The sequence below is a fragment of the Oreochromis aureus genome, linkage group 13 (assembly GCF_013358895.1).
Source record: "Oreochromis aureus strain Israel breed Guangdong linkage group 13, ZZ_aureus, whole genome shotgun sequence".
NCBI classification, from domain to species: Eukaryota; Metazoa; Chordata; class Actinopteri; order Cichliformes; family Cichlidae; genus Oreochromis; species Oreochromis aureus.
In genome coordinates, this window is record NC_052954.1 from 31497052 (window position 1) to 31521896 (window position 24845).

The following is a 24845-nucleotide window of genomic DNA, read 5'->3' on the forward strand; positions in this document are numbered from 1 at the left end:
TTTTTAGCCAGCAGGTGTGTCTCTTATTTCTTTACAGTCAGACAACTCCAAAGCAGTGTTAACAGAAAACCATTTCAGGATCCACTAATCTCAAGTGATGTAAAAATTAATCGATACATTTCGAAAAATCAATACCAGAGTGAGAGATGGAGCTGAATCTGTTTGGAACCACCGATTCAAATCAAAAGCTATAACAGAAATGACCTGAAAACTGTCAGTTAGCCTTCACTTTTGTTTGTCTGACCTTTAATAAGGAAATGCCAGCACTGAATATACAGTATAGAACTTATGATGGTGTATATGATTTACTCTGGAGACTGACAAAGGTTACACTGTGCATGAATATACCACGTGTGCTAGTGTTTATGAGAGGCATATTGTTGGACATTTTAATACTGCTGCTAGGAATAAAACCTGTTAACAGTTTCTGTCAACGTGCATACGTTATTAGATTGTCATATAGAAGCTAAATTTAAACTGAACATCACTCGGATGGATTGGAGCCAGCCAGAAATGTCAGTGTCTCCTATTATTATGTATTCATAGCTGTATAAACACATAAGAGTAATCACTCACATTAGATGTTGATTCAGTGGGATAAAAATCTAGAAGCCTAAACATGATCCACATTCATTTAGCTAATAGCAGCACTTACTCTCTAGAAATCTAACTTTTTTTTAAATAATATGAAACCATTAAGCCACCCAAATTGAAAATATTTGCATCTCACTCAGTCCCTAAACATACATATTAGCCTAATAAATTCAACTTCAGTAAAAGCGGTAAGACAATGTAAAAATCAGCAGCTTTTGACTAGCTTGCTAGCATGTGCTAACAACCTGTACTTAAGCACTTGGTTAAAAATTCAGTGTTGGTCCCTCCATCCATTCTACACTCAACTTTTTGAGTTATCAAAAGTCTATATCATAATGCAAAACACACGTCTGCATTTAAATCTGATTCTAAGTGCAGAAGTAGCCTGGATGATATGAGACGCAATCAGCAGGTTCGCTTGTAACTGCAGTCTTGTGTTAATCTTCATATCTTAAAAATGAATTTAATGCATCACTGTTACGTCCAGATACAACACAGCTGAAACTCGGGCAATAAACACTACTTCTTAAAGCACTCAACTGCATCCAATAACTCCTTATCTCAGATGTATGTTTTTTTCCTTTATGTTTAGGAGGCGCAGAGAAAAACTCCAGGCCCACCTGAAGGAGAGTCGCAGTTTGAAAAACTACACTACTAGTTCCCATAATGCCCTAGAAGCCAAAATGAGGGCCTCTAACACCAACCTGCAAATTCATGAGGTGAGTACATGAGATGTTTTTTCTCTCTCTCTTTTTTTTTGGAGCTTATACATGTAAACACATGGAAAACTGACCTCATGCGGAACTCCCGGTGCTCCTGTTTTGTGAAGACTGTTGGCTCGTTTTCACATGGGCATTGCAACCTGGAATGTTTCTATAGGAGCTACAAAGGTTTATGCAGATGGCATTGACCAGTTGAATATCAGCAAATCTAAAAACTGATCATCATTTAAAGCGATGCATTCTCTTATTTACTTACCTCCTTACTTTTAGTTATGGATTTGAAGAGTAAACACAAGTCTGTACTTGTTAGAAATTACTTCTTGCAATGAATGTAGCAACATCCAGTTCTCTTCCAAAAAAATTAGTTAAAGCTGGAAATTCAAATTCAGGCTCATGTTTTAATATAAATCATTAGTTTATCATTGTTGTGGTAGCTTTTTTTTTAATCTCACCCATAGAGGCTGGAGTTTTTTATAACAGTTATAAAGCCGTCCCTGGCTGAATTTCTGGATGTTGTTGAGGGTTTTTTAGGTAGGAATTTTAAAAGATAGCCTAGGGCTTCAGGGGTTGGTTATTATTTTTCAGTAAATTAGTTGGCATTAGCAGAAGTCAACAAACATTAAAACATAAATCTTAATCTGAAAACCAACAAATATTCAAAATGAGATGTCTGCTCCCTAAAGTTATTATCACTGAGCAGACGCACACCTCACACACACCGCAGAGGATTACCATTAGATTTATGGCTGCCTGCAGTTTGTGCATATGAATAAGTATGTATTGCTGTCTCCACCTGGCCACTTGCACGAGGCTTACAGGTCTTCTTGAGAGCAATCGTTCAGTGGTTTGGGAGCATGCTGCTGGCAGCCACTGTCATTCATCATCTTCTCAGTGCTCTGTGTCATCGCGCTCCCAGTTGTGCGTCCAGGAGTAGCTGGCATGGACATGAAAATTACCTTAACATGAATGTTGCTCCCGGGAGACTGTCCTTGTGTGTATTTGTACACCAATCTGCATAAATTAACCTTAAGCATTTTTTACAGTTTAATCATGTAAATCCCTCAGGCACTTCATTAGGTACACCTATGAGATCTAACATATTCCAGTACAACATCTATACCATGAATTACTGTGTTTCCAGCTTGTGATTTTCTTATCTTTATTGCATAGGCCATAATGGGTGCTGGTAGCGGTCCGCCAGACTGCATTATATTTAAAGTGTTCCAAATATTTTGTCCACTCCACTGAAATTAATACACAAGGGTGTAAAGTATTAGGAACATTTTTAAATGCACTGTTGGTCTATACACAAGGGACTCCATCATAAGCGCATTAATATGCAGAAGATGAATAAATCACTGTGTGGGAAAAGCAGTAGAGATAATTACATTTCATGCTGGCAGTTCATGATACAGCTGACAGATTTATCCTGATTTGTCATCATTGCAAAGACTGTCCTCTGAAAAAAATACATCAGCGGTTGTTATTTCATTAAAAAGCTTGAAATATAATATCTTCACCTGTAATGCCAAAGAAGGAAGTTGTGCAAAATGGGTTGACAAAAAAATAAGATAGATGTCAACCATACCAACTATATCTGAATACATCTTTGGTTTTGACCCCAGAAGCCACAGTTGCACTGTACTAGTTTTTGACACCAGAAAGGCAATGTTGTCCATATTTTATCTGACCTTTTAAAAGAGACCTAAAGTAATACTTAGACTTTGGAACAGTAAGCTATGGTGAGCTAACATGTGGCTACAACCTTATACTTACCATACAGTCACCAGACTGGTATCAATATTGTCATCTAAATTTTGACAGCAAGAGAGAAAATGAGAAAATTTCCCCAAATCCTGAAAATCCTTTGTCTATTATGGCATATTTAAAATTTCAGATGACTCTGTTAAACGAATGAGTACAGTTTTGCAAGCATATATAATGTCATACTTGATTTGAAATGCAGAAATTAAGATTCAGATTTTTTTGTATTGACACTTTCATCGCCAAATAAAAATGAGATGAAAATGTCCTGGAGAGACGAGATCCAATCAGAATGAAGCTGTATAGAGAAGTGGGATGATCCAATCAGAAGTATTCTCCTTCTACAGCAAAAACTGATCTGCTACTGACAAATGTTGGGGAGGGGGAGCTCCCTGACATTTCTCATGAAATGTGCCAAAATGTCAGCGTTGGACGAACAAAAGAGTCTACATATGGACACGTTTCACATTTAATGTGAAAGCTTTGTAAACTGTGTGGAGCAACTTTCACCAGTAAAAACACGACACACTTTTACAGTTTATATTTAATCAACTTTATCAGTTTTGATATTTTGTTGACTAAAACTAAAATAATTTATATGGCTAATTTATGGCTAAAACTAACTGACAGTTTAATCAAAGTTTGCTGTCAAAATTATCACTGGTACTTTGGATAATGTTCAAAGTATAGTTAACACCACACACACGTCTTTCAGTCATTCTAGTAAAAGTTAATTTTGATTTATCTGTCTGACTGATCTTACAAAGGATAAAGGACCATCTTAGGGTAAAACCTTGGCTTGTACAACCAATTTCATTCAGTTTTATCAGTTTTATAGCACCAAATCACAACAAAACTTTCCTCAGGGTACTTTAAATTGTAAAGTAGAGACCCTACACTAATGCAATTATGTTATGCTACCTCCTCAAACAAATTGGCTCTAATCTAAACCATCCGCTTGGCTTGTCCGTGGTCTCTCTGATGTTTTGGTGTTTCCAAGCTTACCACTGCATTTTAATATCATCCCGACTTGTTGATTTGTCCACCACATGGTTTCCTTTGTCTCTTTTCTTTCTTTCAACTCCAGACCTTTGATCTCCTAATTTATGAAAAAAGAAGTGTGTAAATCCTAAATGTATCAACCATTCCTAAACGGTTAATGCCACATGTTTTTAAAGACTTTGAAAGTTGAACGTCGACATATCAATCACATTTTGATTGTTTCATTTTAATTTTAATATCAGCCTCAAAGAAATGTCAACACAGTGACACTCTAGCCCGAAGCCTCCACCTTCAGTTTCAGTTCAGATGATTCAGGAGTGTAAGATATGGCTCGGAGACAGAGTTAACCAGAGTTTGAAAGCAATCTGAAAAATCTGGAGTTTGTGAAGATGGTGTGTCAGGTGCGTCTCCTCACATTACCTTCAAGGTAAGAGGTCTGTCGAGGACAAACATACTGGCTTCCCAAACTAATGTAATGATCAGAGGAATAGCAAAAGTCCAGCCTCCAGCATAACTGCATTGCACAAAATATGCCCAAAAAACAGTCAATATTATTTGGATCTCAAAGAGCAACATTTATATTTCAGGCAAGTAACTGAGGCATTGTTGGAAATTGTGCAGCCATTAGAAGTACATCACATTTCATTTCACTTTCAACCTAAATGTCAGAGTTACTGAAAACAAATGCAAATAGATTTCTGTGTTTATCGACCCGATGAGAGAGAAAGCACAGGAAAACAGATCAGTTATATAGATCAGAAACGAGTCTGGGAATCTTGAATATTTTGTCTGCATACTTATGACTTGAAACTCCTCTCTGATTTTCAGCTGTGTAGCTATTTAACGACATTTTTGTTATCTGTTCACTTTCTTATCTCCTTATATCCTTTCGTTTTATGGAAGTCAATGGGAGGAATGTTGTATTCCTTTTCAACTCTGTCCTTTTCTTCTCGTTTAGAGAAGCTTCATTCAAACTTTAAGTGGGTCACTGTTCTTTATCACAGAATTTCCACTTTGCTATATCTTTTTTTACTTACCTATTTTTTCCAACATCACTCCGATACATGATAATATAAATGGTCCAGTGCATGCGGTGACATCACATTAAATGTCACATCATGTAACATATTCAGCCACACTTGCTAAAACCAACGATTGAAACACCAAAGTAAAACTTTCCCTTTTGTATTGCAACTTTTTTAGGCTCATGTTGCATATGGCATTTCACAACCAAAGTCTCAAAGAGTCTAATCAGCCAGTGGTTTAGCTGATTAGACTACAGCCTAGTTTATCGACAACACAGCTGCTCATTGATTGTCACCGAGGCATTAAGCTCGTCCAAACTACGCTGCTTCACATCTAGTTTTGAAATGTCATGTTGTATTGAGAAAAAAGCTTTTTCTTGTTCTAGTTAAGGAGCCCACACTCGCTCATCTCATTGATGAGAGACCACAGATTAGTAGCAACGCTCTTTTTACTAAAACATTTGTGTTGTTGACAGTGCCTTACAATTTTAAAGGTGTCTTTGTCATTTAATGGATAGTGATTGAAGTGTAAATGACCATTATTGCCTCCCACTTATGGTGCACTTTAAAGTGTTAGAACATTTTAATTATTTTTGTCTTAATTTGCTAAATGTAATGATATTTTCTGCAAAGAATTGAAAAAAAGTAGACTATAATTGAATATCACATATATATATATATTGCATAAATTTGTACAGAAAATTATTTAAAATAAGCACTTTGGCTTTTATTTTCCTAACTGCTTTATTAGCATGGCTCTTGAATTACTGATTGTTTACTGACTCCAAAAAATGTTTTGTGGTGGAAAAACAAGGCGGGTCTTTAGTGCATAAATGTTGCTTTGAAATCTTCTTTTATTTATTTAATTTCTACAACAGTCTTTGGGGAACTTGCATGCAAATGAGCAGCATTTGTTTATTTTGTGCCTACGCACCCAGAATCACATTGATTTCTGTCTGCAGGCAATCAATTACTAAAATTTCTGAAAGGAGAGCAACAAGCATGGGGTCAATGGTGTATCAGGAGCTTACACACACACACACAACAGCCACACACACATTCATTTCTGTGGCATTTCTTCTCTACACAGACACATTTTCATTTTATTATTATACCCAACTTTCATTTAGATTCGTACTTTTCATCTCATTTTGCAGTAGCTACAAGTAGATCTAGACCCCTGTGATCGTGTGGGTCACGCCAAAGTCGGCAGAACATTCCAGCAGTGGCCGGCGATAGAAAATGAACACTTCTGATTAGCACCGCAGGGCCCTTTGTTGGAAGTATTTGATTAAGCAGTGAACTAAAGAGCAGCTCTGAGTGAGTCAGTCTTTCTCTATCAATCAGGTTTTACTACCCTATCATGAATTCTTGAGGTGTCCCACAGAGTCCGTCTGCCATTTCCGCATAATTAAAACTGCCCTGACTTCATCATGAGCGGCACTGTACTGAGCCCGCTATGCTAAGCGTGTTTCTGAGACTGGAGTGCATGTGTTTAGCTGTGAAACAGTTAAAGATGCCACCATCGCTGCACGAATCATAAAACCATCTCTGGCTCAATCCACATAGTTTGTCAGTGTTTAAAAAAAATGAAAAAAACTTCTAGAGGCATATTGTCCCTATCCTAGAGATTAAAACATCTATTAAAGTCTATGTGCACTCGCTCACACACACACACGCAGCTGTTTTATGCGCTCCACGCACCACAAACGTCCAGACTCGGCACGGAGTCACTGTCAAAGCCATGATTACTTTTGCTGGTTGTATCTGCTCACGTTTATGGAGCTAAAGAGTTTCTTTGCCTGCAGCTGTGCAAGAAAATATTACATTTATATTGATGACCTCTATAAACAGTCAGTATTGCTGGATGACGCATGCACACAGTTTCCAGTTTTTCCTCAGGCGATCTTTCTTAAGCTTAAATCTATTTTCAGACTGAAACAAAATGGCTGCTGAACCTCGCAGAGTCGGCATTAACAGATCGAAGGCACTTTCCTCTCTTTGAGCTGCTAGGCAGTGAACGGGTAAATTCGTTTAACGCAATACTTTGTGTGTTACTGGAAAAGTAAAGCATTTCCCATGACTTACCTTGGGCATTCCTTTAGTTATGACTAGCACAGTTTCACCCACTGAATTAATTAACAGGTCACTGGTGCGATTTTCCCACTCTTAAATGATCGGATTTCCTCATTTAACTGGCCGAGGAAAGAATAATTTCTCACTGGTAGTTTCTGCATCAATTAGCGACTCGGATGTACACGGTGTCAAAACGAGAGCATAGCCTGTGATACAGCTATATGACGATTTGGATTTAACTCATCGTTTCTTAGAAATCGTTTCATTTTTGTATTTCATTCCATGAGGGGAAAACACAGGGGAAGTCCTTTGATTTACTATAGCAGTTGCAGAATGTTTAAAGATTTACAGCAAACCAATCAAAGTAGCAGAGGCCAGAACATGATTTTATGAAGCTTGACAAACCCTGGAGCATGCCACTGCATATAAAAGATGGACATATTACCTGCTGGTTTTTGAAGTCCCATTTTGAAGCCATTTTTCTGTGACATTCTTAGCTTTTGGAAACCAAACATCAAATACCAGGGTTCTGTGTTCAGGAGCCTATATGGTCAATATATATTGTCTAGCTCAACGTAGCAATGCCCTAAGGAATATCCTCCTTTTACAGAGGCCTTGAATCAAGCGAGGACTCTTATTCTATGTATTATTTTATGGTCATTCTCTGATCATCTGATGCGCCCGCTTCAGTTCAGATGGTAGCCTATATAAAGTATGACACAACTTCTATAACTATAGAAAGTGTGTCGTGGTTTTCGAGGTACAAATGAGGTTTTCCACTGTCTGCATGGTCACATCACCATGGCAGCATCTGTGATGCTAACGAGACTGGTGTCCTGGAGAGGGTCCAATAAAGGGACTGTGTCTGTGACAGTCTTGTTAGTCAGACATCAAACTGTAGAAGACATAAAAGTAAGTTGGAGTAAAGAATTGCACAAAAGTAGGTCTCGCTTACTTTAAGTTACAAAAGTGTGGAAGTTACTGTCTAGACGATGGCGAGATAATGCTGAGGAGAGAAAACTGTCACCACCAGATAGATCCAAACCACTGATACGTATGTGTTATAGATAAGAAATCAAATCAGCAGTCCTCTTACATCTTTAAGGCTTTTAAAGTTTAAAGCTCAAAGTACTTTCTTGTGCTGTCCTGTGTTCTTTTGAGGAGTTCGCAGCTGCCATGTAGCTGACTGAGTTTGCCTTGTCAAGCGTATTGTGAAGTGTCGAATCAAAGAACTGCTTTGTTTTATTGCATATCTGTCTCTCCAGAGGTGGAACGAGCAGAAGGAGAGTTAAAAGAAAGAACCTGAGATCCACAAAGTACAATGATAGAGCTAATTTAGACATCCTGCAATGAAGGCTGCAAGATAGAAAGAGGGGATAAGGGATCAATGTGGATGAGAAAGCAAAAGAAAGAGCAGTAAACTGAGAGATGTACTGGAGTTACGCAGGACGAATGGATAGTGGACAAAATGAAGGACGTGATAAATTTGGTCAGATACCACCAAGACAACTTGTTCACTAGGCCAACAAAAAATGGCAAAATAGTACAAAAAGCAGTCCAGTGATGGGTAACATTACTTTTAAATAACTAAAAATAACATTTTACATTAGAAGATTAATGCACTTAAAAAAAACAATTTTGCTTCAGTGCTACTGAGAAAAATAATATTTTAAGTTAATTTTCTATTACCTTTATTAAACATTACTTTGCAGTTACTTGTCAAAAAGCTTGGAAAGAAAAGTGCGTGGACTTCTTTATGTTGCTTGAAGATGTTTCACCTCTCATCCGAGAAGCTTCTTCAGTTCTAAGAGCAATTGGTGAAGAATCCCAGATTTTTAGCCCTATAGGAGTGTCTCCAAGAGGGTCATGGACCCCCTAATGATCCTCTACCTAATCACATGAGCCAAGGTGTGAAAACGGGTGTAGGTCACAATCAGCCAAAGTTTCAGGTGAACCCACTGTGAGACCTAGCCCCACCCTCTCATGTGATTTGCTGAGGTCAAATGGCCCAGGATGTGAGTGAGCGTTAAGGCATCTGGGAAGGGATCTCAAAACTGGATTATAGATGGCAGACAGTTGGTGTCGTAAGCCACGGCCTCTGTTCAAAGATGGTCGTTCACAGTGGACATAGATGGCTTCTTTCACTCCTCTTTCAGACCATCTCTCCTCTCTGTCCAAAATGTGAACATTGGCATCCTCGAAAGAGTGACCTTTGTCACCAAATGCTCTTAGAACTGAAGAAGCTTCTCGGATGAGAGGTGAAACGTCTTCAACGTCTTATATTGTGCAGTGTGTTGCCCACTGTCCATCTCTCCATGAATGTAATTATTTATATGAATAGTGAAATAATTGAGCCTAGTCTTAATGTTGTAAAAAGTAATGTTAAGTCAAGTCAAGTGGCTTTATTGTCATTCCAACCATGTGCAGTGGTACAGTACACAGTGAAGCGTTCCTCCAAGACACGGTGCTACATATGACATATAACAGACAATCAACGCAGGATTACATGAAGTGCAATGTGCAAAAATTGCAAAAAAACAAAACAAAGACGGTGCAACACCAGACAGAACAGAACGATACAGACACACGACAGTGCAGACACACTGGAACTAAGTCAATAATGCTGCCTACTGAGAAGAGTAACTCTAAGTACTTCTATGTTACTACAAACACCTCTTTGCCATTAGCTTGAGTACACTGACTACATTGTCCAGAAGTTGCGTACCCTGGAGTACATTTATTTTTGAGTGTATGGATTTTATTACATTGCATGCCAACAACAAGCTTATTAATTTCCCCTGGAGTAACAATTTGAACTAAAAGCTAGCCTGGGATTTTCTTCTGTCTCACAAAGAAAACCACAAAGGAAAATGTACACACTCACCTGTTAGTAAATGTAAAATCCTTTACAGTACTGTAAATATATGTATATATATGTAAGTACTAGGGTGATGGGCAGCTGATTGTGTGTTCAGGTTATTACTTTATTAGTGAGAGATGAATTATTATAATTGCAAATGCCTGAATTACACTAAATACAGGAACAAATGGTCTATATCACCTCAGTGTGTAATTTGAATATATTTTTTTAGACATCTGAAAGTGCTTTCATTGGGTATCACAGTGGGCTCGTCTCATCAAGGTTCTAGGTACAAATCTCTTCTTTGCATTGGAGTCAGTGTCGAGTTTGAATGATCTCCCTGTGCGCACTTCCTCCCACAGACCAGAGATATGCTCTGGTAGTTTTTAAATTAGCCGTAGGTGTGGATGTGAGAATATGTTGTGGTCTATCTCTATTAGTCCTGTGATGGACAGTCCAACTGTACAGGGTGTACCCCACCTCTCATTCATGACAGCTGGGATGCTCTCCACCTCCCCCCAGGACCAAAAGTTGGATATTCTGTCTCAGATCCATGTCTTTTCTCAGCAGTGTGCATACACGGAGTAACATGCCTGTTTTTCCATTACTTCCCTCGATATGCGCCATTATGTAACACATTTGCCATGTTTGCAGCTATGGGACTGTGTTAGTGTATCGCATTAATGTCTGAATAACTCATAATTTCTGGATTCGTAATATTGTGCAGTATTCCCAGCCTCACACTTTCTTCTTCAGACACTCTCAATCAAACACAATAGTACAAATGGTTTAACATGCCAGAATTAAATCCTCCATTCAATTGGCAGCATTTGACCAGCTGTGCCACTTAACTTCAATTTTTAATATGAAATAATGTAAAAATGCTTTGTGCTGTCAGTTTAGTATAATGCTGTTTATTTCTTTATAGCAGAGTCCTAAGAAAACATTCCACTTTGACAGATTTTTTTCTCTTTTCCTGCAGACATCGCCATTTTTTCTTTCTTTCCTTCTTTTTTTTAAACTCACGTTTGTGAATCTCTATACAAGGATGGAGATTTTCTGAGAACAGCAGCTGACTTTTAGGAGTAATTCGGACTTTTGAGAATTAATAAACATATGAAAATGATTCAGCTCTGAAACTTTCATCTTTCATTTTACATGATGTCAAACTGCAAGTTCTAAGTCTCAATGGCAATGAATGCCTGTCAAGGTTGGGTTGACCTTTTCACCAAGGAATGTGGCTGTTCCTGTCCATCGGCCCATCGCAGGAGCTGCGCCATCGGTTGCAAAGCCAACAAACTGTGCACATATCTTTTTTGCAGAAATGCTGCACTGGTGCATAACTCCAAATCGCAGTTTCACACACTGCAGAAAAACACGGAACAAAGTATGCATTTATACACGTGGCACAGTAACAGTACCAACACACCAACGACTCAGGATCTTACGGTAAATAATGTTCTTCCACATACATTATGCTAGCTGCTAAAACTAGATGTCAGCTTTACATGGAAGAATAGTTTATAACAAATTAAATTTCTAACACCCCTGCATCATAAACATACTACATACCGATTCTTTTTTGGCCTCCTCTGATTTATCTGAACTGCCAAACTATGTTCAAAGAGAAAAACATGTGTAAAACCTGAGCTTGTGCTTATAACATTAGTGCTTTATTCGTTCCCTGATTTTGGAGCCCTGGTAATTGATGAAACAACGTAGCTGCATTTCCTTATAAATTTCTAATTTGTAAATTTACCCCATTTCGATCTGGGCCACACTGTGACACACACTCAGTCTAGGGTGATACCTGATGTGTGGCTCCTGCGAGGTTCGCACTACACATCTGATGGAGATGATGACAGATTTATCAGTTATTTACTGTCTTATTGCAAAAAGATTGATGACTCGATCTTATTGCCGTTCTGTTGCCGCCTTGACACAGCACAGTTGGTTTGAACACAGCAGCTGACTGCAAGTGGTTTTAGACCTGATTGGCATTCCCAAGGCAGGGAGATCACATGGTTGCAATAATTTTGGTCATGCCGCAGTCTCCGACCACTCTTTAAACTAGTGTGACTATAGCCTAGGTTAATCATAAATGCTGTCCTAAAGATGCTTGATAGTTATTTTGCTACACTGCAAAGTTTAATTCAGAGTTCTGCAGCACAGAAGATAAACTAGTTATTCAATAAAAAATAAAGTTATTATAATTTCTGTTTTTTACCCATAATATTCAATTAAAGTCAATTCAGGCTTTTTATAATGTGAATTAAAGGCCCCACAATACTACGATCTCCTATCATCCCTGCACATCCTGCAGCGATATATAAACATGTAGGGAGTGAGAAGAGGTGAGTGGAGAAGAAGTGCTCAGTGTATGACATGAAATCCTGCAGCAGCCTGAGCCTAGAGCAGCATAACTAAGGGATAACCCCGAGACCCTGAATCATCTTAGTTATGCATACAATCACAATGCAGCAATCCATCTTGCCTTTTTTTTTTTTTTGCCTTGTTGCAACATAAAATATTCAGAAATCAGGGGTATCTGTGACACAGTTCATTGTTGCTTGAAGAGCTGTGGCACAACCAGATGCCTTTGTGCTCTTGAATTCATCAAGATAGCAGCAACCTCCCTCTGTTCTCCACACAGCACAATACACCTCAGTCAGGAAAGAACTGTGTTGTGAAAGGTGGGAGAAGCATAAATTGACTCTTTCACGATCAGCCCCCACAATCAAGGCAGAAGACACTCCCCGTCTTCAGCTAGGGGGAAAAAAATCTAAATATATTATGATTAGAAAGAAGCAGATTCAGTCTGAGCAAAGTTTAACATCATATGTTAAAATGCATGTGAAGGATTCGTTCTAACATATTACATTTATTTTGCTTTTTCTCTTCTGTTTCCCCAGTACTGCAAACGGCCATCCCAGTCTCGCCAGGGAAACGTCTGCGAGTCCAGCTTTTCACACTGCAACATCACGACTACGCCACCCAGAAGCTCCAGAGGCACAGTAAAACATCACAGGTATGACATTTAATTGCACATGCAGAGACATCCAGGCTTTAAGTTGTACTCCCCCCTCTGTTCACTGCAGGAAACGGTAATAATGCAGAATATAGCAACAGTGGGCAACTTCAGTGTCCTTTCCTGTAATCAGCAGAGACTCAGTGAAGAGAGAAATTGAATTATCCACATTACAGTGCAGACAAAGCTAATTGCTGATTTATAGAAGAATGATAGTAATTATAATTATAGCTATAAACACATTAATAAGCATATCCATAACAGTCATGAACACAGAGGAGATGAGACAGAGATCAAATCAGAAGAACACGAGCCAGCGCAGACATGTATATCCCAGTCGGTCTTTCCTCACAGCGTTCAGCGGTGTGTCAGAGCTGCCTGGGTTTTTGGCATGTTCGTCAGCAGGAATACACTCAAACACGCACACAGGAGTGTCTGCTTCTGAGAGTTCACATTCAAATCCTTGCCAAAGCTGTTTTTTCTGTTACAGTACACATGAGCAAACACATTCAAAGCATTTTGCAGGGAGCTCCTGCAGATTGAGTTTATACATTAGGCCATTTGCCGGTATTTTGATTTCACAGTTCAAGTGAATTTTGGTAAACGAAGCACTGATTTAATGGCAGATTTCATGTCAGCGTGTGTGTGAAAAAGACTTTCAATTTATCATTAAATCTAAACTCAACCCCTTTTAAACACTGACCCAGTTGGAAATCGTCAAACATCATGTGTAATGCTTTTATTTTTGTTAAAGGCAGTTAAAGGCATCCACCTCTCAGTGCACACATGGATTTCTACCTGTTACTGCTAAGCAACTCCTGGAGCAGCTGGGGGTTAATCTTCTTTCTTCAAGTGGATTCAAGCAGTAGTTGAGATGAGATTTTCCCAGACAAACCAGAAATAGGATCAGACAACCTTCCAACCACAAAGTCCACCTATCTAACCTTTTGGCTAAACTCCTGCAAGACTTTCCTCCCTCCTTTTTCTCTGTGTGGTTGTTCTCTGTGAAGAAAAACACTACTTGGTTCCTCTTACCACAAACAATTTTATTAGCAACCAATCAGGGTTTATTTTTTTGCAACCTCATCAGCTCAGGGAGAGAGTTAGAGGCTATTGTCGGGATCCCAGAGTGTTCTGGGACACCACAGTCTAAAATAGGCAGGAAAAAAAACAGCCCAAGACTAATTCAGTGTTGCAGGATTTATCTCATATAAAAGCCTTTATAGAAAACTCTGCCAGCACTATTAAAAGTCTGACTGTAAGCTTCCAGTTGTTACAGCTAAGAAGCCCATTTTTAGAGAAAAATCTAGCCTTTAAAACTGCAGCGTTTTATGAATGAAAGCTTGAAATGGTGTTTGGACAAAAAAAAGAAAAAACTTTAAAGCTAAACTCAAAATACAAGAGCAGCATGAAGAGGGAATTTGCTTCTTGAGTAAAGCAAGTTTCTTCAAAGGTGTTTTTTTCCCCCTTTTTTCTTCTGATGAAACTCTGAACATATATCTTTTTTCTGCTACATGACCTTCTGTAGTAATCATTTTGGGGACCCTGGAACTTCAGCACGAGGAGCTTTTTATCTATTTTTAATTCTCACTTTTCACACTTTCATGCCAACATCACGCAACATAAAGATCGAGGCTTTGGTAGTGATCAACAGTGAATATTTAAAGGTTCAGCCAACAAATGGGGGTGGAGCCACTGGTGTGTGATTTTTATAACATGACAGAATCAGCATACACATGACGTTAAAGATGATGAATGTGCTCAGAGAGAATGTTAGAAGCAATTCGGCTTTTTAACTTACGAGGTGAACAACTGCTGAACAGCACAGAGAGAGTAACAAATATAGAGAGGTGTTCCTGGGCCAGAAGAGCAAGAGCTTGCTGCAAAGCAATACTGTACATAGATGTTCTGCTAGGCCAAATAGCCAATTAACATGAACTGAAAAAGACTGATCATATGCAATGAAGAATGTTCTAAGCAAAATTAGAAATGTCATTTAAAAAACTGATCTAAAAACGTAGACTTGAACAAACGCACACACGAGTTAAACCTGTATAAAGTAGGACCAACATGGGAAGCAAGCAGCAATGACGATGTGACCAGTGGAATTAGCACCTTGAGCACCAATGGATGAACTTGCTGCTAGTAACCTGAAGTTGGGGAAGTTTTAACTTAAACTTTTCCCAAGTTCAAGACAAGTAATTAAAGCAATGACAAATGAGAGTTGACTGATATATGAGCAGCTAGTAAATAAATACACGGGAGGGTTACCAATGTAGCAACTGGAACCGGAAATGAACATTAGCAGCATGCCAGCTGCAAGACGCAAATCAAAATGAGAGCTGATCAAAACAGAGCTGTAAGAATCAGTGTGCACTGCTAGCATAACATTACAGTGTAACATGCCAGCACACGTAACTGTAAAACACTAATTAAACAGCGCAAATGCTCTTTTTAAATTAATTTTACTTCTTTTATCTTCCTCAGAAGCAGTTCCCTGTCTCACAGCCCCGACCAGAGAATCCGGGCAGCCCATTGGTCAGCTCCTCGCCGGACTCCACCCATACCCAAAGGAAGATTAAACCCAATTGGAGTTTCCAAGTATTCTGGCCCCGCCTACCAGCACCTTCAGGAAGTGGACTCATCTGAGAAGGAAGCAGAAGCACAAAGAGGGTGAGAATTTACTGAAGGCAGATATCTGCAAATTAAAAATGTTAATCCACATAAAAGAATAAATATATATACACTACCAGTCGAAAGTTTGGACACACCTTCTCATTTAATGGTTTTTCTTTATTTTTACTACTACAAATTGGAGATACATACTTAAGACATCAAATATATACAAGATATATGGAGTTATGCAGCAAAGAAAAAAATGATTAATAACTCTAAATATGTAAATATTTATAATTTAGATTCTTCAAAGTAGCACTGGCCAGCCTTGGCCTTCTCTCAATGAGTTTCATGATGATGTCACCTGAATTGGTTTCACGCCACAGGTGTGCCTTGTCAGGGTTCATTTGTGGAATTTTTTGCCTTCTTAATGGGGTTGGGACCCTCAGTTGTGTTGTCAGAAATCAGGTTGTTACACAGCTGACAGGCCTATTTGACAACTGTTATGACAAGAACCAATCAGCTAAGTAAAGAGAAAGGACAGTCCATCATTACTATAAGAACTGAACTAAATTGCAGTAAATTCCCCAAGTGCAGTCACAAAAACCATCAAGCACTTTGACAAAACTGGCTCACATGAGGACCGCCTCAGGAAAGGAAGACCAAGGGTCACCTCTGCTGCTGAGGATAAAGTCAGCCTCAGAAATTGCAGATAAATGCCAAACAGAGTTCCAGTAGCAGACACATCTCTACATCAACTGTTCAGAGGAAACTGCACGAATCTGGTATATGGTCAAATAGCTGCTAGGAAACCACTACTAAGGAAAAGCAACAAACAGAAGAGCTTAGTCTGGGCCAAGAAACAGAAAGAATGGACATTAGACCAGTGGAAATCTGTGCTTTGGTCTGATGAGTCCAAATCTGAGATCTTTGATTCCACCCGCCATGTCTTTTCGCAATGCAGAAAAGGTAAAGGGATGATCTCTGCTAGCATGGTTCCTACCGTGAAGCACAGAGGGGGAGGTGTGCTGTGTGGGGATGCTTTGCTGGTGACACTGTTGGGGATTTATTCAAAACTTGAAGGCACACTGAACCAGCATGGCTACCACAACATCCTGCAGCGACGTGCCATCCCATCCGGTTTAGTTGGACCATCATTTATTTTTCAACAGGACAACGAAGGAGAGTGATGGAGTACTACACCAGAAGGCCTGGCCTCCACAGTCACCTGACCTAAACCCAATGGAGATGGTTTGGGATGAGATGGACCGCAGAGTGAAGGCAAAAGGGCCAACAAGTGCTCAGCATCTCTGGGAACTCCTTGAAGCCCATCGAGAGAATGCCAAGAGTGTGCAAATCAGTAATCAAAGCAAAGCATGGCTTTTTTGAAGAATCTAAAATATAAAACATGTTTTGAGTTATGCTGTGTTTGGTTTTCTCCAAACAACACACAGTGCATTATGGCCAGACATTTCCACTTTAGTCCCATCTTTCCAAAGGACATTGTTCCAGAAGTCTTGTGGTTTGTTCAGACACACATGTGCTGCTGTGTTCTTTTTAAAGAGAGAGGCTTTCTCCTGTCAGCCCTTCGAAACAAACACGTTCACTTGTCTTCTAATTGTACCGTCATGAACTTTGACATTTAACATATTAAATGTCTGAGGCCTGTAGAGTGTGACAGGTTTTAGGTGTAAGGACTGCTTCAAGATCAAGGATGGCTGGAGATTTTAGTCACATCTCATTCTTGGGTTTGTTTGGAGTTTTCTTAGAATTCTTTTATTCTGTATCTTCCAAATGCTGAGTCATTTCAATAAAAAAAAATCACTAACTGAAAAATGCAGCCCTGCTACAGACAAAGCTGTGTGTTTTCAAGAGCGAATATTTCAAAGTCAGTTCTGTTTTTATATTTTTAAAAGCCAGCATTTTTTTCCTTTTTTGTACTTCTCTTTCTCCCGTTCATCCATTTTGTTTCCACTCTGCTGAGAAAGATAAAAAAGAGATCACATTATGTCGTGGTCTGCAGCACTGTGGCACAGGTTCAAGGCAAACATTTCACCTGGTGTCCGTGCTTTTAAGGACTAGATTCAGACTGGACATTTGCATCTTGTCGTACTCCGACTGTCGGGTAAATCACAGTATTCAAATGTAGCCCTCCTGTGTTACATATCTCAGACGTATGTGCTTAGCAGCCAGAGCGAATGATTAGCAGAAATGTATTCGGTGTGAAAGGTGCTGTGCTATGACCCATTTTTTTTTGAGGGGGGAATCATGAGTCACTGCTTTACCTACCTGGACTGGCAAGCTTCACTTCAGGCATTCAGGTCCCAACAGTCCCAGCTCAGGATTAATCTCTGCATGACCTACATGCATACTAAAATAAAGAGGCAGAGGAGATGGACACAGCTGGACAAAAAGCTCTCACTTGTATAACAGCGTATAAAAATTCAGTGATGTGCATTGGAGGTGAGCTCCCCCTGCTCCTGAAGCTTTATTTACACATCATTTGCATGAACATCACTAAAGAGCGACTCTTGAGCTGCATAAGTGTGTCTTTAATCAAATGGCCCTTTCAAATGGCCCTCGGGTCAACTCAAGTGTTTCCTGCAAATCCTAAAGTCCACCACCAGAAATGAAAATGTCAAACACGAATTTAACAATCAGTTACTTATTTGTTACATTAATGTAAAAAAATCATAGTTATTCTTATAGATTTCAGTTGTTTAATTTAAGGAATGCAGCAAACCCACCGTAATCACCACCAGAACTATTTCAGCTAGCTGTGGATTGATATACTGATGGCTAAAACAAGACAACTGACCAGTTTGGTTCGGCTATGAAGTCTTCATTTCACAACCAGTTTTCCTTTTTTGTGTTCAAAATTTTCTGAACTTACAAGATGACTTTAAAGAAATTGTACAGATCTGCTACATAACCAGAAACTTGTAACAGGGTATTTTACAGAGAATTCATCTCTATAAATAATATGCAATGTCTATATGCAAGGACCAAGATTTATAGTCCAAGTCTTATTAACCAAACACGTTTGAGGAGACTGTTGATGTATGCTAGAGAGCCATTGCATTTGCTGAAGTGCAATCTTAAACCATTTTTCTTAGTGTTTTTTTTTTTTTTTTAATTATCTACATTCTTCAACAACAACAGAATACACAGTAAGAGCTCTCAGCCTGGATATGGCTGTACTGGAATCCCCTTATTAACCATTACATGCTCAGTCAGCAGATTAATCAGTGGCTTCCTAGATTTAAAGTGAAATAACTGTCTGGTCAGAACAAGTGCTCTCCAAGAACCAAAGTGCCCACATGAGCTCAAGTGTTCTCTGATCACAAAACCAATCAGCTCATATGTTAGCCCAAGGCTTCTGTGGTAGCTTAAATGTCCTTTGGTAAGCCTGGTAAGGACTCTCTGATTGGGCCAAATAATTCCTCTTTTTAGCCCAAGCAGTCCGTCATTAACAAACCCTGACCAACCAGACTTGGATTGGTCAAAATGTCATTAGCTTCAGATTTTTCTTGGTTATCAAAGAGCTCCCACTGGTTGTGATGTGCATTCTGCTTGATCTAGGTTTAAGCTTAAATTGAGTAAAGCATTAGTTTAAGCAGGCCAACATCAGAGTATGGGGAAGGAGGACCAGAAGAGGATGCTATAGGATAAGGTGAGATAGAGCCAGAGGAGCTGAAAGGCTGAAAGAAGAAGAATCCGAGTGCCCGCATTTGCTGCACATCTAGAAGATGCTGTAGCTCTCCTTTTCATATATATATGTTAGTCTGTACAATAGTACTGGCAGGTTAAAGACAAAGCCCACATAGTGTCTGAATCCACTGATACTGGCCAATCTACATTTGCCATTCATGTGTGCTGCCTCCTGCATGCTCTGTGCTGGCAGTTCCCCTCACGTAAGTCACACAAAGTACTTATTGTAGTTTCATGATGCAGGGTTGGTGTAAGGAAAGGATAACTGGGAAATATCCTGGGTTGATTGTTTCAAACTTGTCCAATGTTCATGTGCAGAAAAACAAACAAACAGCAAAAAACAGCTTAAGTACCCTTCGGTGCTCAAACTTGGCTCAAATCCTTCTGCCCCTGTCCAGAGAGTATCCGTGCGCTCCACTGCACTGCATTCCAACTCCCTGTCATGGAAACGCACACTCATGCATGCTTTTACAGATGCTGCATGAAAATCCCACATAGTTTGGGTACAAACGCGTGAGCAGGTTGTGCAAAATATACAGGAGGTCATGCTTACTCGCTTACTCACGCATATGCTTACTCAGTCTCACACTTGGCACTCACATGCTCAAACACATGTATTCAGACTGAGTCACTGACCTGCACGCACTCACTCACCTACTCACTTATTCGCCATCTAATGTAAGATTTCACATAAGAGCAGGTGGACCGACAGACAGCAGCATCGCTCTCCCATAATACGGTTGTCTGGGTTGCCATGGAGACATTTGACCGCTGCTGCATAGAGTCTGAGTGAGATAGAGAGGCATAAGCTCCGTGATACAAGTACTGCATTTTAAAAAAAGAAACTAACCTTTAAGAAAACAGCAGCAAAGAAGTAAAAAGTCATGAAAGAGAAGATAACGTGACAGTTTGGAAATGCTTTAAAGAAAGGCTGCTCGTTTCTTTTTCACACCTCTCTGAGAAAACTAGTGTTATCTCAACAAAATGGATGACGGGGAGACAGAACGTGCTGTGTTATAACTGCTATTTTAAGATAAAGTTGTCCCCGAAATGGCTGACGGAGAGAAGTTGCATGAATTTATTTGTGTTTTCTTTTTCTGTGGGACATGCTGGATTTTCCCTCCTCTCGATTTGTCGTATATGCACAACCTTCAATTAGAGAAAACACTGCTTTTTTAAGTCTTGATGAGTAGGCGTGCACACCTACCTGCAAATACAAATGCACACATGCTCCTTCTTTGTACATTTCTCACTGTTACAAGATGACTGCGTCGTTTAACAAAGGGGATCGTATTCTGAATTTATCAACAGAAACAAGGGATATATTAAGAAATGATCTGTAGGGCAATAGATTAATGAAAATGGCTGTTAACACTTGTACATGTAATGAGCTCCCATTAAAGATAAAAGGCTGGTCACTTATCTCACCTCACTTGCACACAATCTCTCTGTAATTCCCCCGTAGCTGCTGCCGCTTTGCTCCGGGGTCTATATTTGAACTGTGCTTCATAGACTTTTGCAATCTGATTGTGTTTCAGCCCATCAAAAGAGAGATTTGTCTGTGAATGTTATCTTGGGAATTAGCACCCTCGCATCATCCTCTCTTATCGCTTGCAGGATTCTCTCTGTGGGCCCACTAAACCTCTGCTGTGGTTTTCGGAGAGGTTTTCATGTCTCGGAAAAACACTGCGAAGATAAAACAAGAATGCGATTTCCTTTGAGTCTGAAAAGGCACCTTCTCCACCCACCGCTATTTTTGCACACTTTGATGGAGAGCGGAAGCGTGTGTGATGTGGGTATCATAAGGAAGAGGGACCCCAAGTTGAATCTGGACATGGCAGTAAAGGCTAGGCTTTGCAGAGGATTATGAATTATTACACAAAGATAATGCAGCTGTGCACTAGATTACAGCTGGATTTAAACACTGATAATGCTGAGGGGAATGGTCAGTCCTGGAAAGAGGACGAAAGCGTTTATGTTCAAGAAAGACAGAATAACAAGACCCAAGTGCCTATACTGTTGCACAAAAAATCAAACTTCTCCACACTTTTATTCATTTTCCATACAGACGCTCGCCATAATTGACACAAAGAAAGTAGAGGCTAAAGTTGCAATGGAGATAAAAGTGTGGAATAACAGTAGTGGTTTAATAAGCAGTTATTGCCTTTATTGAGCTGATACAGGCAGGTTAGTGCCCGCTTTCTGCATAAGTGAGATTTTTATATCTATATAAAGAAGACAAAAGAATCCTCTGATTGCAAAAAGATTGCGTACAAGTCTGTGAGAAAATGACCCTACTTCTTACTCGATTTATGGTGTCGGTAAATATTTTGCTAACATGTTTATGCTCTCAGTTATTACACCCAAGTATTAACTTTTACAGCAGCATTTTTTTGCCTTGTATAGAGTTATTTACCAAATATGGCAGGTATGTGCGTTAGCATCTGGACACGGTGACAGCCAAAGCGTCAAACTTACACCCTCAAAGACGTCCAACATTCTCTGGTGCTTAGATCCATCTTTTTGCACCTTATTGCTGACTAAATATTAGTTAGGTTTCATTTTTTTTCACCATGTAACTGTAAGCCAGTGATCGATTTCTGCTTGAAAGTTCATGATTTCCACCCAGTGCCAGCATTTACAAACATATAAGGGTGTAAGTCATGTTTGTGGGCGGTGATCTATGTGAGTTCTGTGCCAGAGCTTCAGTTAGCAATCACAGGTTAATCATAAATCACAAATTATCACAAATAATCATGATTTTATTTTAATATCTTCAACCATAAGCTTTTCCTAACTATTACCTAGAGTTTTATTAGCCCAATATCAACTTTGTCTTTGCAACAACCAAATTTCAGGGTGCTCCAAAGGACAGTGTCTGACTGGTATCTCAGTGTCCCTTTCCCTCTCTTCCAAAAACTTCTCACACATCTATAACCTCTGCATCTAAACTGCTATCTTCACATGAATATGAAAATGCAACGAGGCTTTTATATGTCTGTGTATTAGCAAATGTTCATCAGTATTGCTGTTGGAGCAGTGCAACAGGATAAGTGACAGCAGTGCATCTTTGCATCAAAAATAATCCAAAGTCAGACTTGAAATGAAAATGTCAGAAATACTGATGGTTTCGGTCTCTCTTGGCAGTCAGCTTTCACACCCCAAAGTTAAAACTGTTCTGTATTCTCACTGTGAGGAAGCTAAAAGCAGTGGCTCCTGTTACGTTGCTGTCTCACCGCACCTTTTACTTTGAATGCTCTGACAACAGATAAATAAATAACACTCCAGACAGCAGTGTTTTTCACTCCGTGAGCCGATCTCTGCCTGCAACCTGGTTTCTTGTGTTCATGTAAATGCCGCCACTGATTGTGAAAGAGTAGCGGGCACACAATGAAAGGTATAATCTGGCTAGCCTGAGCACGAGGACAAACAAGCTAAGGCTAACAGGAACAGACAGACTAAATCGGTAGAGCACAGAAATGGAGATGGACTGAAATATTGATTTACCCAGCAGCGCCATTTGAGCATACAGTACTATACACGGGATGTTGACAAGTAAAGCAGCACAAGTCAGATTTGTGAAAACATTAAAATCTGAGGAGTGAGGAGTGAGATGCAGGCACTGAGTATTATGGTGCTGATTTAAAAACGTGAGTGCTGTTTTGCACTTTATGTGCACAAAAGCTTTTCAAAGTGAACGATCTTGACCTAAAACTGCTTTCTGCTTTTTTTTAAGGAGAAAAAATTAGCACACATGATGTGACTGCCTCAGTCGTCCTTGAGCAAAGCTCGCCACCTTAAACACACACTCTCCAACACATACACAGTCATTAAAATCAATAATTAAAAAATGAACTCTCTGTTACCTCCTTACTTATGTAAAGGAGTTGAGGGGTTTTTTGAGTGCGTGTGTGCAGACTTGGATATAAAGAGATGAAAGAAAAATGTCAGACTCATCTTCTTCCCCCTCCGCATCCGTGGTTAGCCTGTGAGATGGCAGAGGGCGGAGAGCTGCGCCTGTGTGTATTCTGTCAGGGCTTCAGCGTGGGAGTTTGAAAAAGCGATTGAGTTGAAAACACACCCGAGACACAATGACTTCTCCAAGTGAAGTGTGGAAGTTTTTATCCAGCTGAATAACCTTCACTCCTTTCCTTTTCCTTTTTTGTCTCTGTCTTGTTTGTCTTCATTCCCCATTTTCCTTCTTCTCTAGTGTCCAAGTGCAGGGAGAGAACCAGTGTGATGACACCAGACAAGATGCCTTCCTACATATGCAAGCTCCTGCGATGGAGGCATTGTCGCCATCGCCTTGGAGCGGCTGCGTGGAGGTACGCGCACATCTGTGTCCTCCATCCGAGCACAACGAACCCAATCCCACCACCCGCAGCCTGAGAAGGCCGGGACGCCGTCAAAGCCACTCCCCACCTCCCCCGTTCCGCTCCTGCTCTATCCCCATCATTCCATCTGTGCAGTGTCACCATGACAATGAGGTGTCTTGCATGCAAACCACCCCAGCGACCACAACGATGTCAGTCACCTGTGGGGCCACGCCTTGCAAGGAGGAGAACAAAGAGAAGGCAGCGCACGCCGCGTTGTTTTCATCTTCCTGCTCGTCTGCCATTGGACGGCAGCAGGACGAGGTGGCCCTGCTGCTTGAAGAGGCACAGGAGCAACTCAGGGCGTTGGCGCTGGCTCACAGGAAGCAGGAGGGGGGCGGAGTCTTCACCAGCACCTCAACGGTTGCGCTGGTGGAAGCCAGAGAAACTGTTTGCTTCCTGAACGTTAACGGAGGAAGTGCCGGGGCGCTGAGCTGTAACGGACCCACGCAGACCCAGCTACTCAGCCCCAGCCTATCACACAGAGACCTGGGCCAAACCGGCCAATGAGAGGGCGCGATTTAGGACATTCACTTACTGTTTTACACTGTCTGACAGACTCTGGTGTTCTGCATCTGTGGGATGAGAATGAAAATGCTGAATTAAAAAATAAAAAATAAAAATGTAATATCATGGATAATCTGAAAATGTGCTGATGATATGCATACTGTATGTACACGAGCATACAAACACTTCTCGAGTGGCCGCCTTTACACCGCCTGACAGTATGGAAAAAGAAAAAATATTTACATGCATTTATTTACGAAACAAGAGAAACACTTCTACTTAGACAAAAAGAAACCAAATAGTCTGTCAAATCCATGGTGTTTTTAATTGTAAAAAGAATATATAAATATATATATATAAATATATATGGATATAAATATATGGAATTCAAAAGTGACCAAGTAAAAGTTGAAGAACACAGGAATGATGTAACTATTTTTGTTTGTTTTTTTCGTTCTCTCGGTTTTGTATTCTCACATTTTGGTTCTGGCTCGATGAAGAACTCCATTAATGTCCCGCCGCACGTCCACAAGTCGTGAATCGGATCCTGCGAGCCTGCGCGGAATC

At 39.9% G+C, this 24845-nt stretch overlaps 1 protein-coding gene across 1 annotated transcript in view; it reads left to right on the plus strand.

Moving 5' to 3' along the window:
* LOC120443272 (pro-neuregulin-3, membrane-bound isoform) overlaps window positions 1-24556 on the plus strand; it is a 215830-nt gene extending 191274 nt beyond the window's left edge. Inside the window, exons 7-10 of the mRNA XM_039621561.1 lie at window positions 1187-1313; window positions 12956-13071; window positions 15559-15744; window positions 23609-24556. Of these exons, the coding sequence (XP_039477495.1) occupies window positions 1187-1313; window positions 12956-13071; window positions 15559-15744; window positions 23609-24281 (1102 nt within the window). The 3' untranslated portion in view covers window positions 24282-24556. The remainder of the gene's footprint in view (window positions 1-1186; window positions 1314-12955; window positions 13072-15558; window positions 15745-23608) is intronic.
* The last annotated feature ends 289 nt before the right edge of the window (window positions 24557-24845 follow it).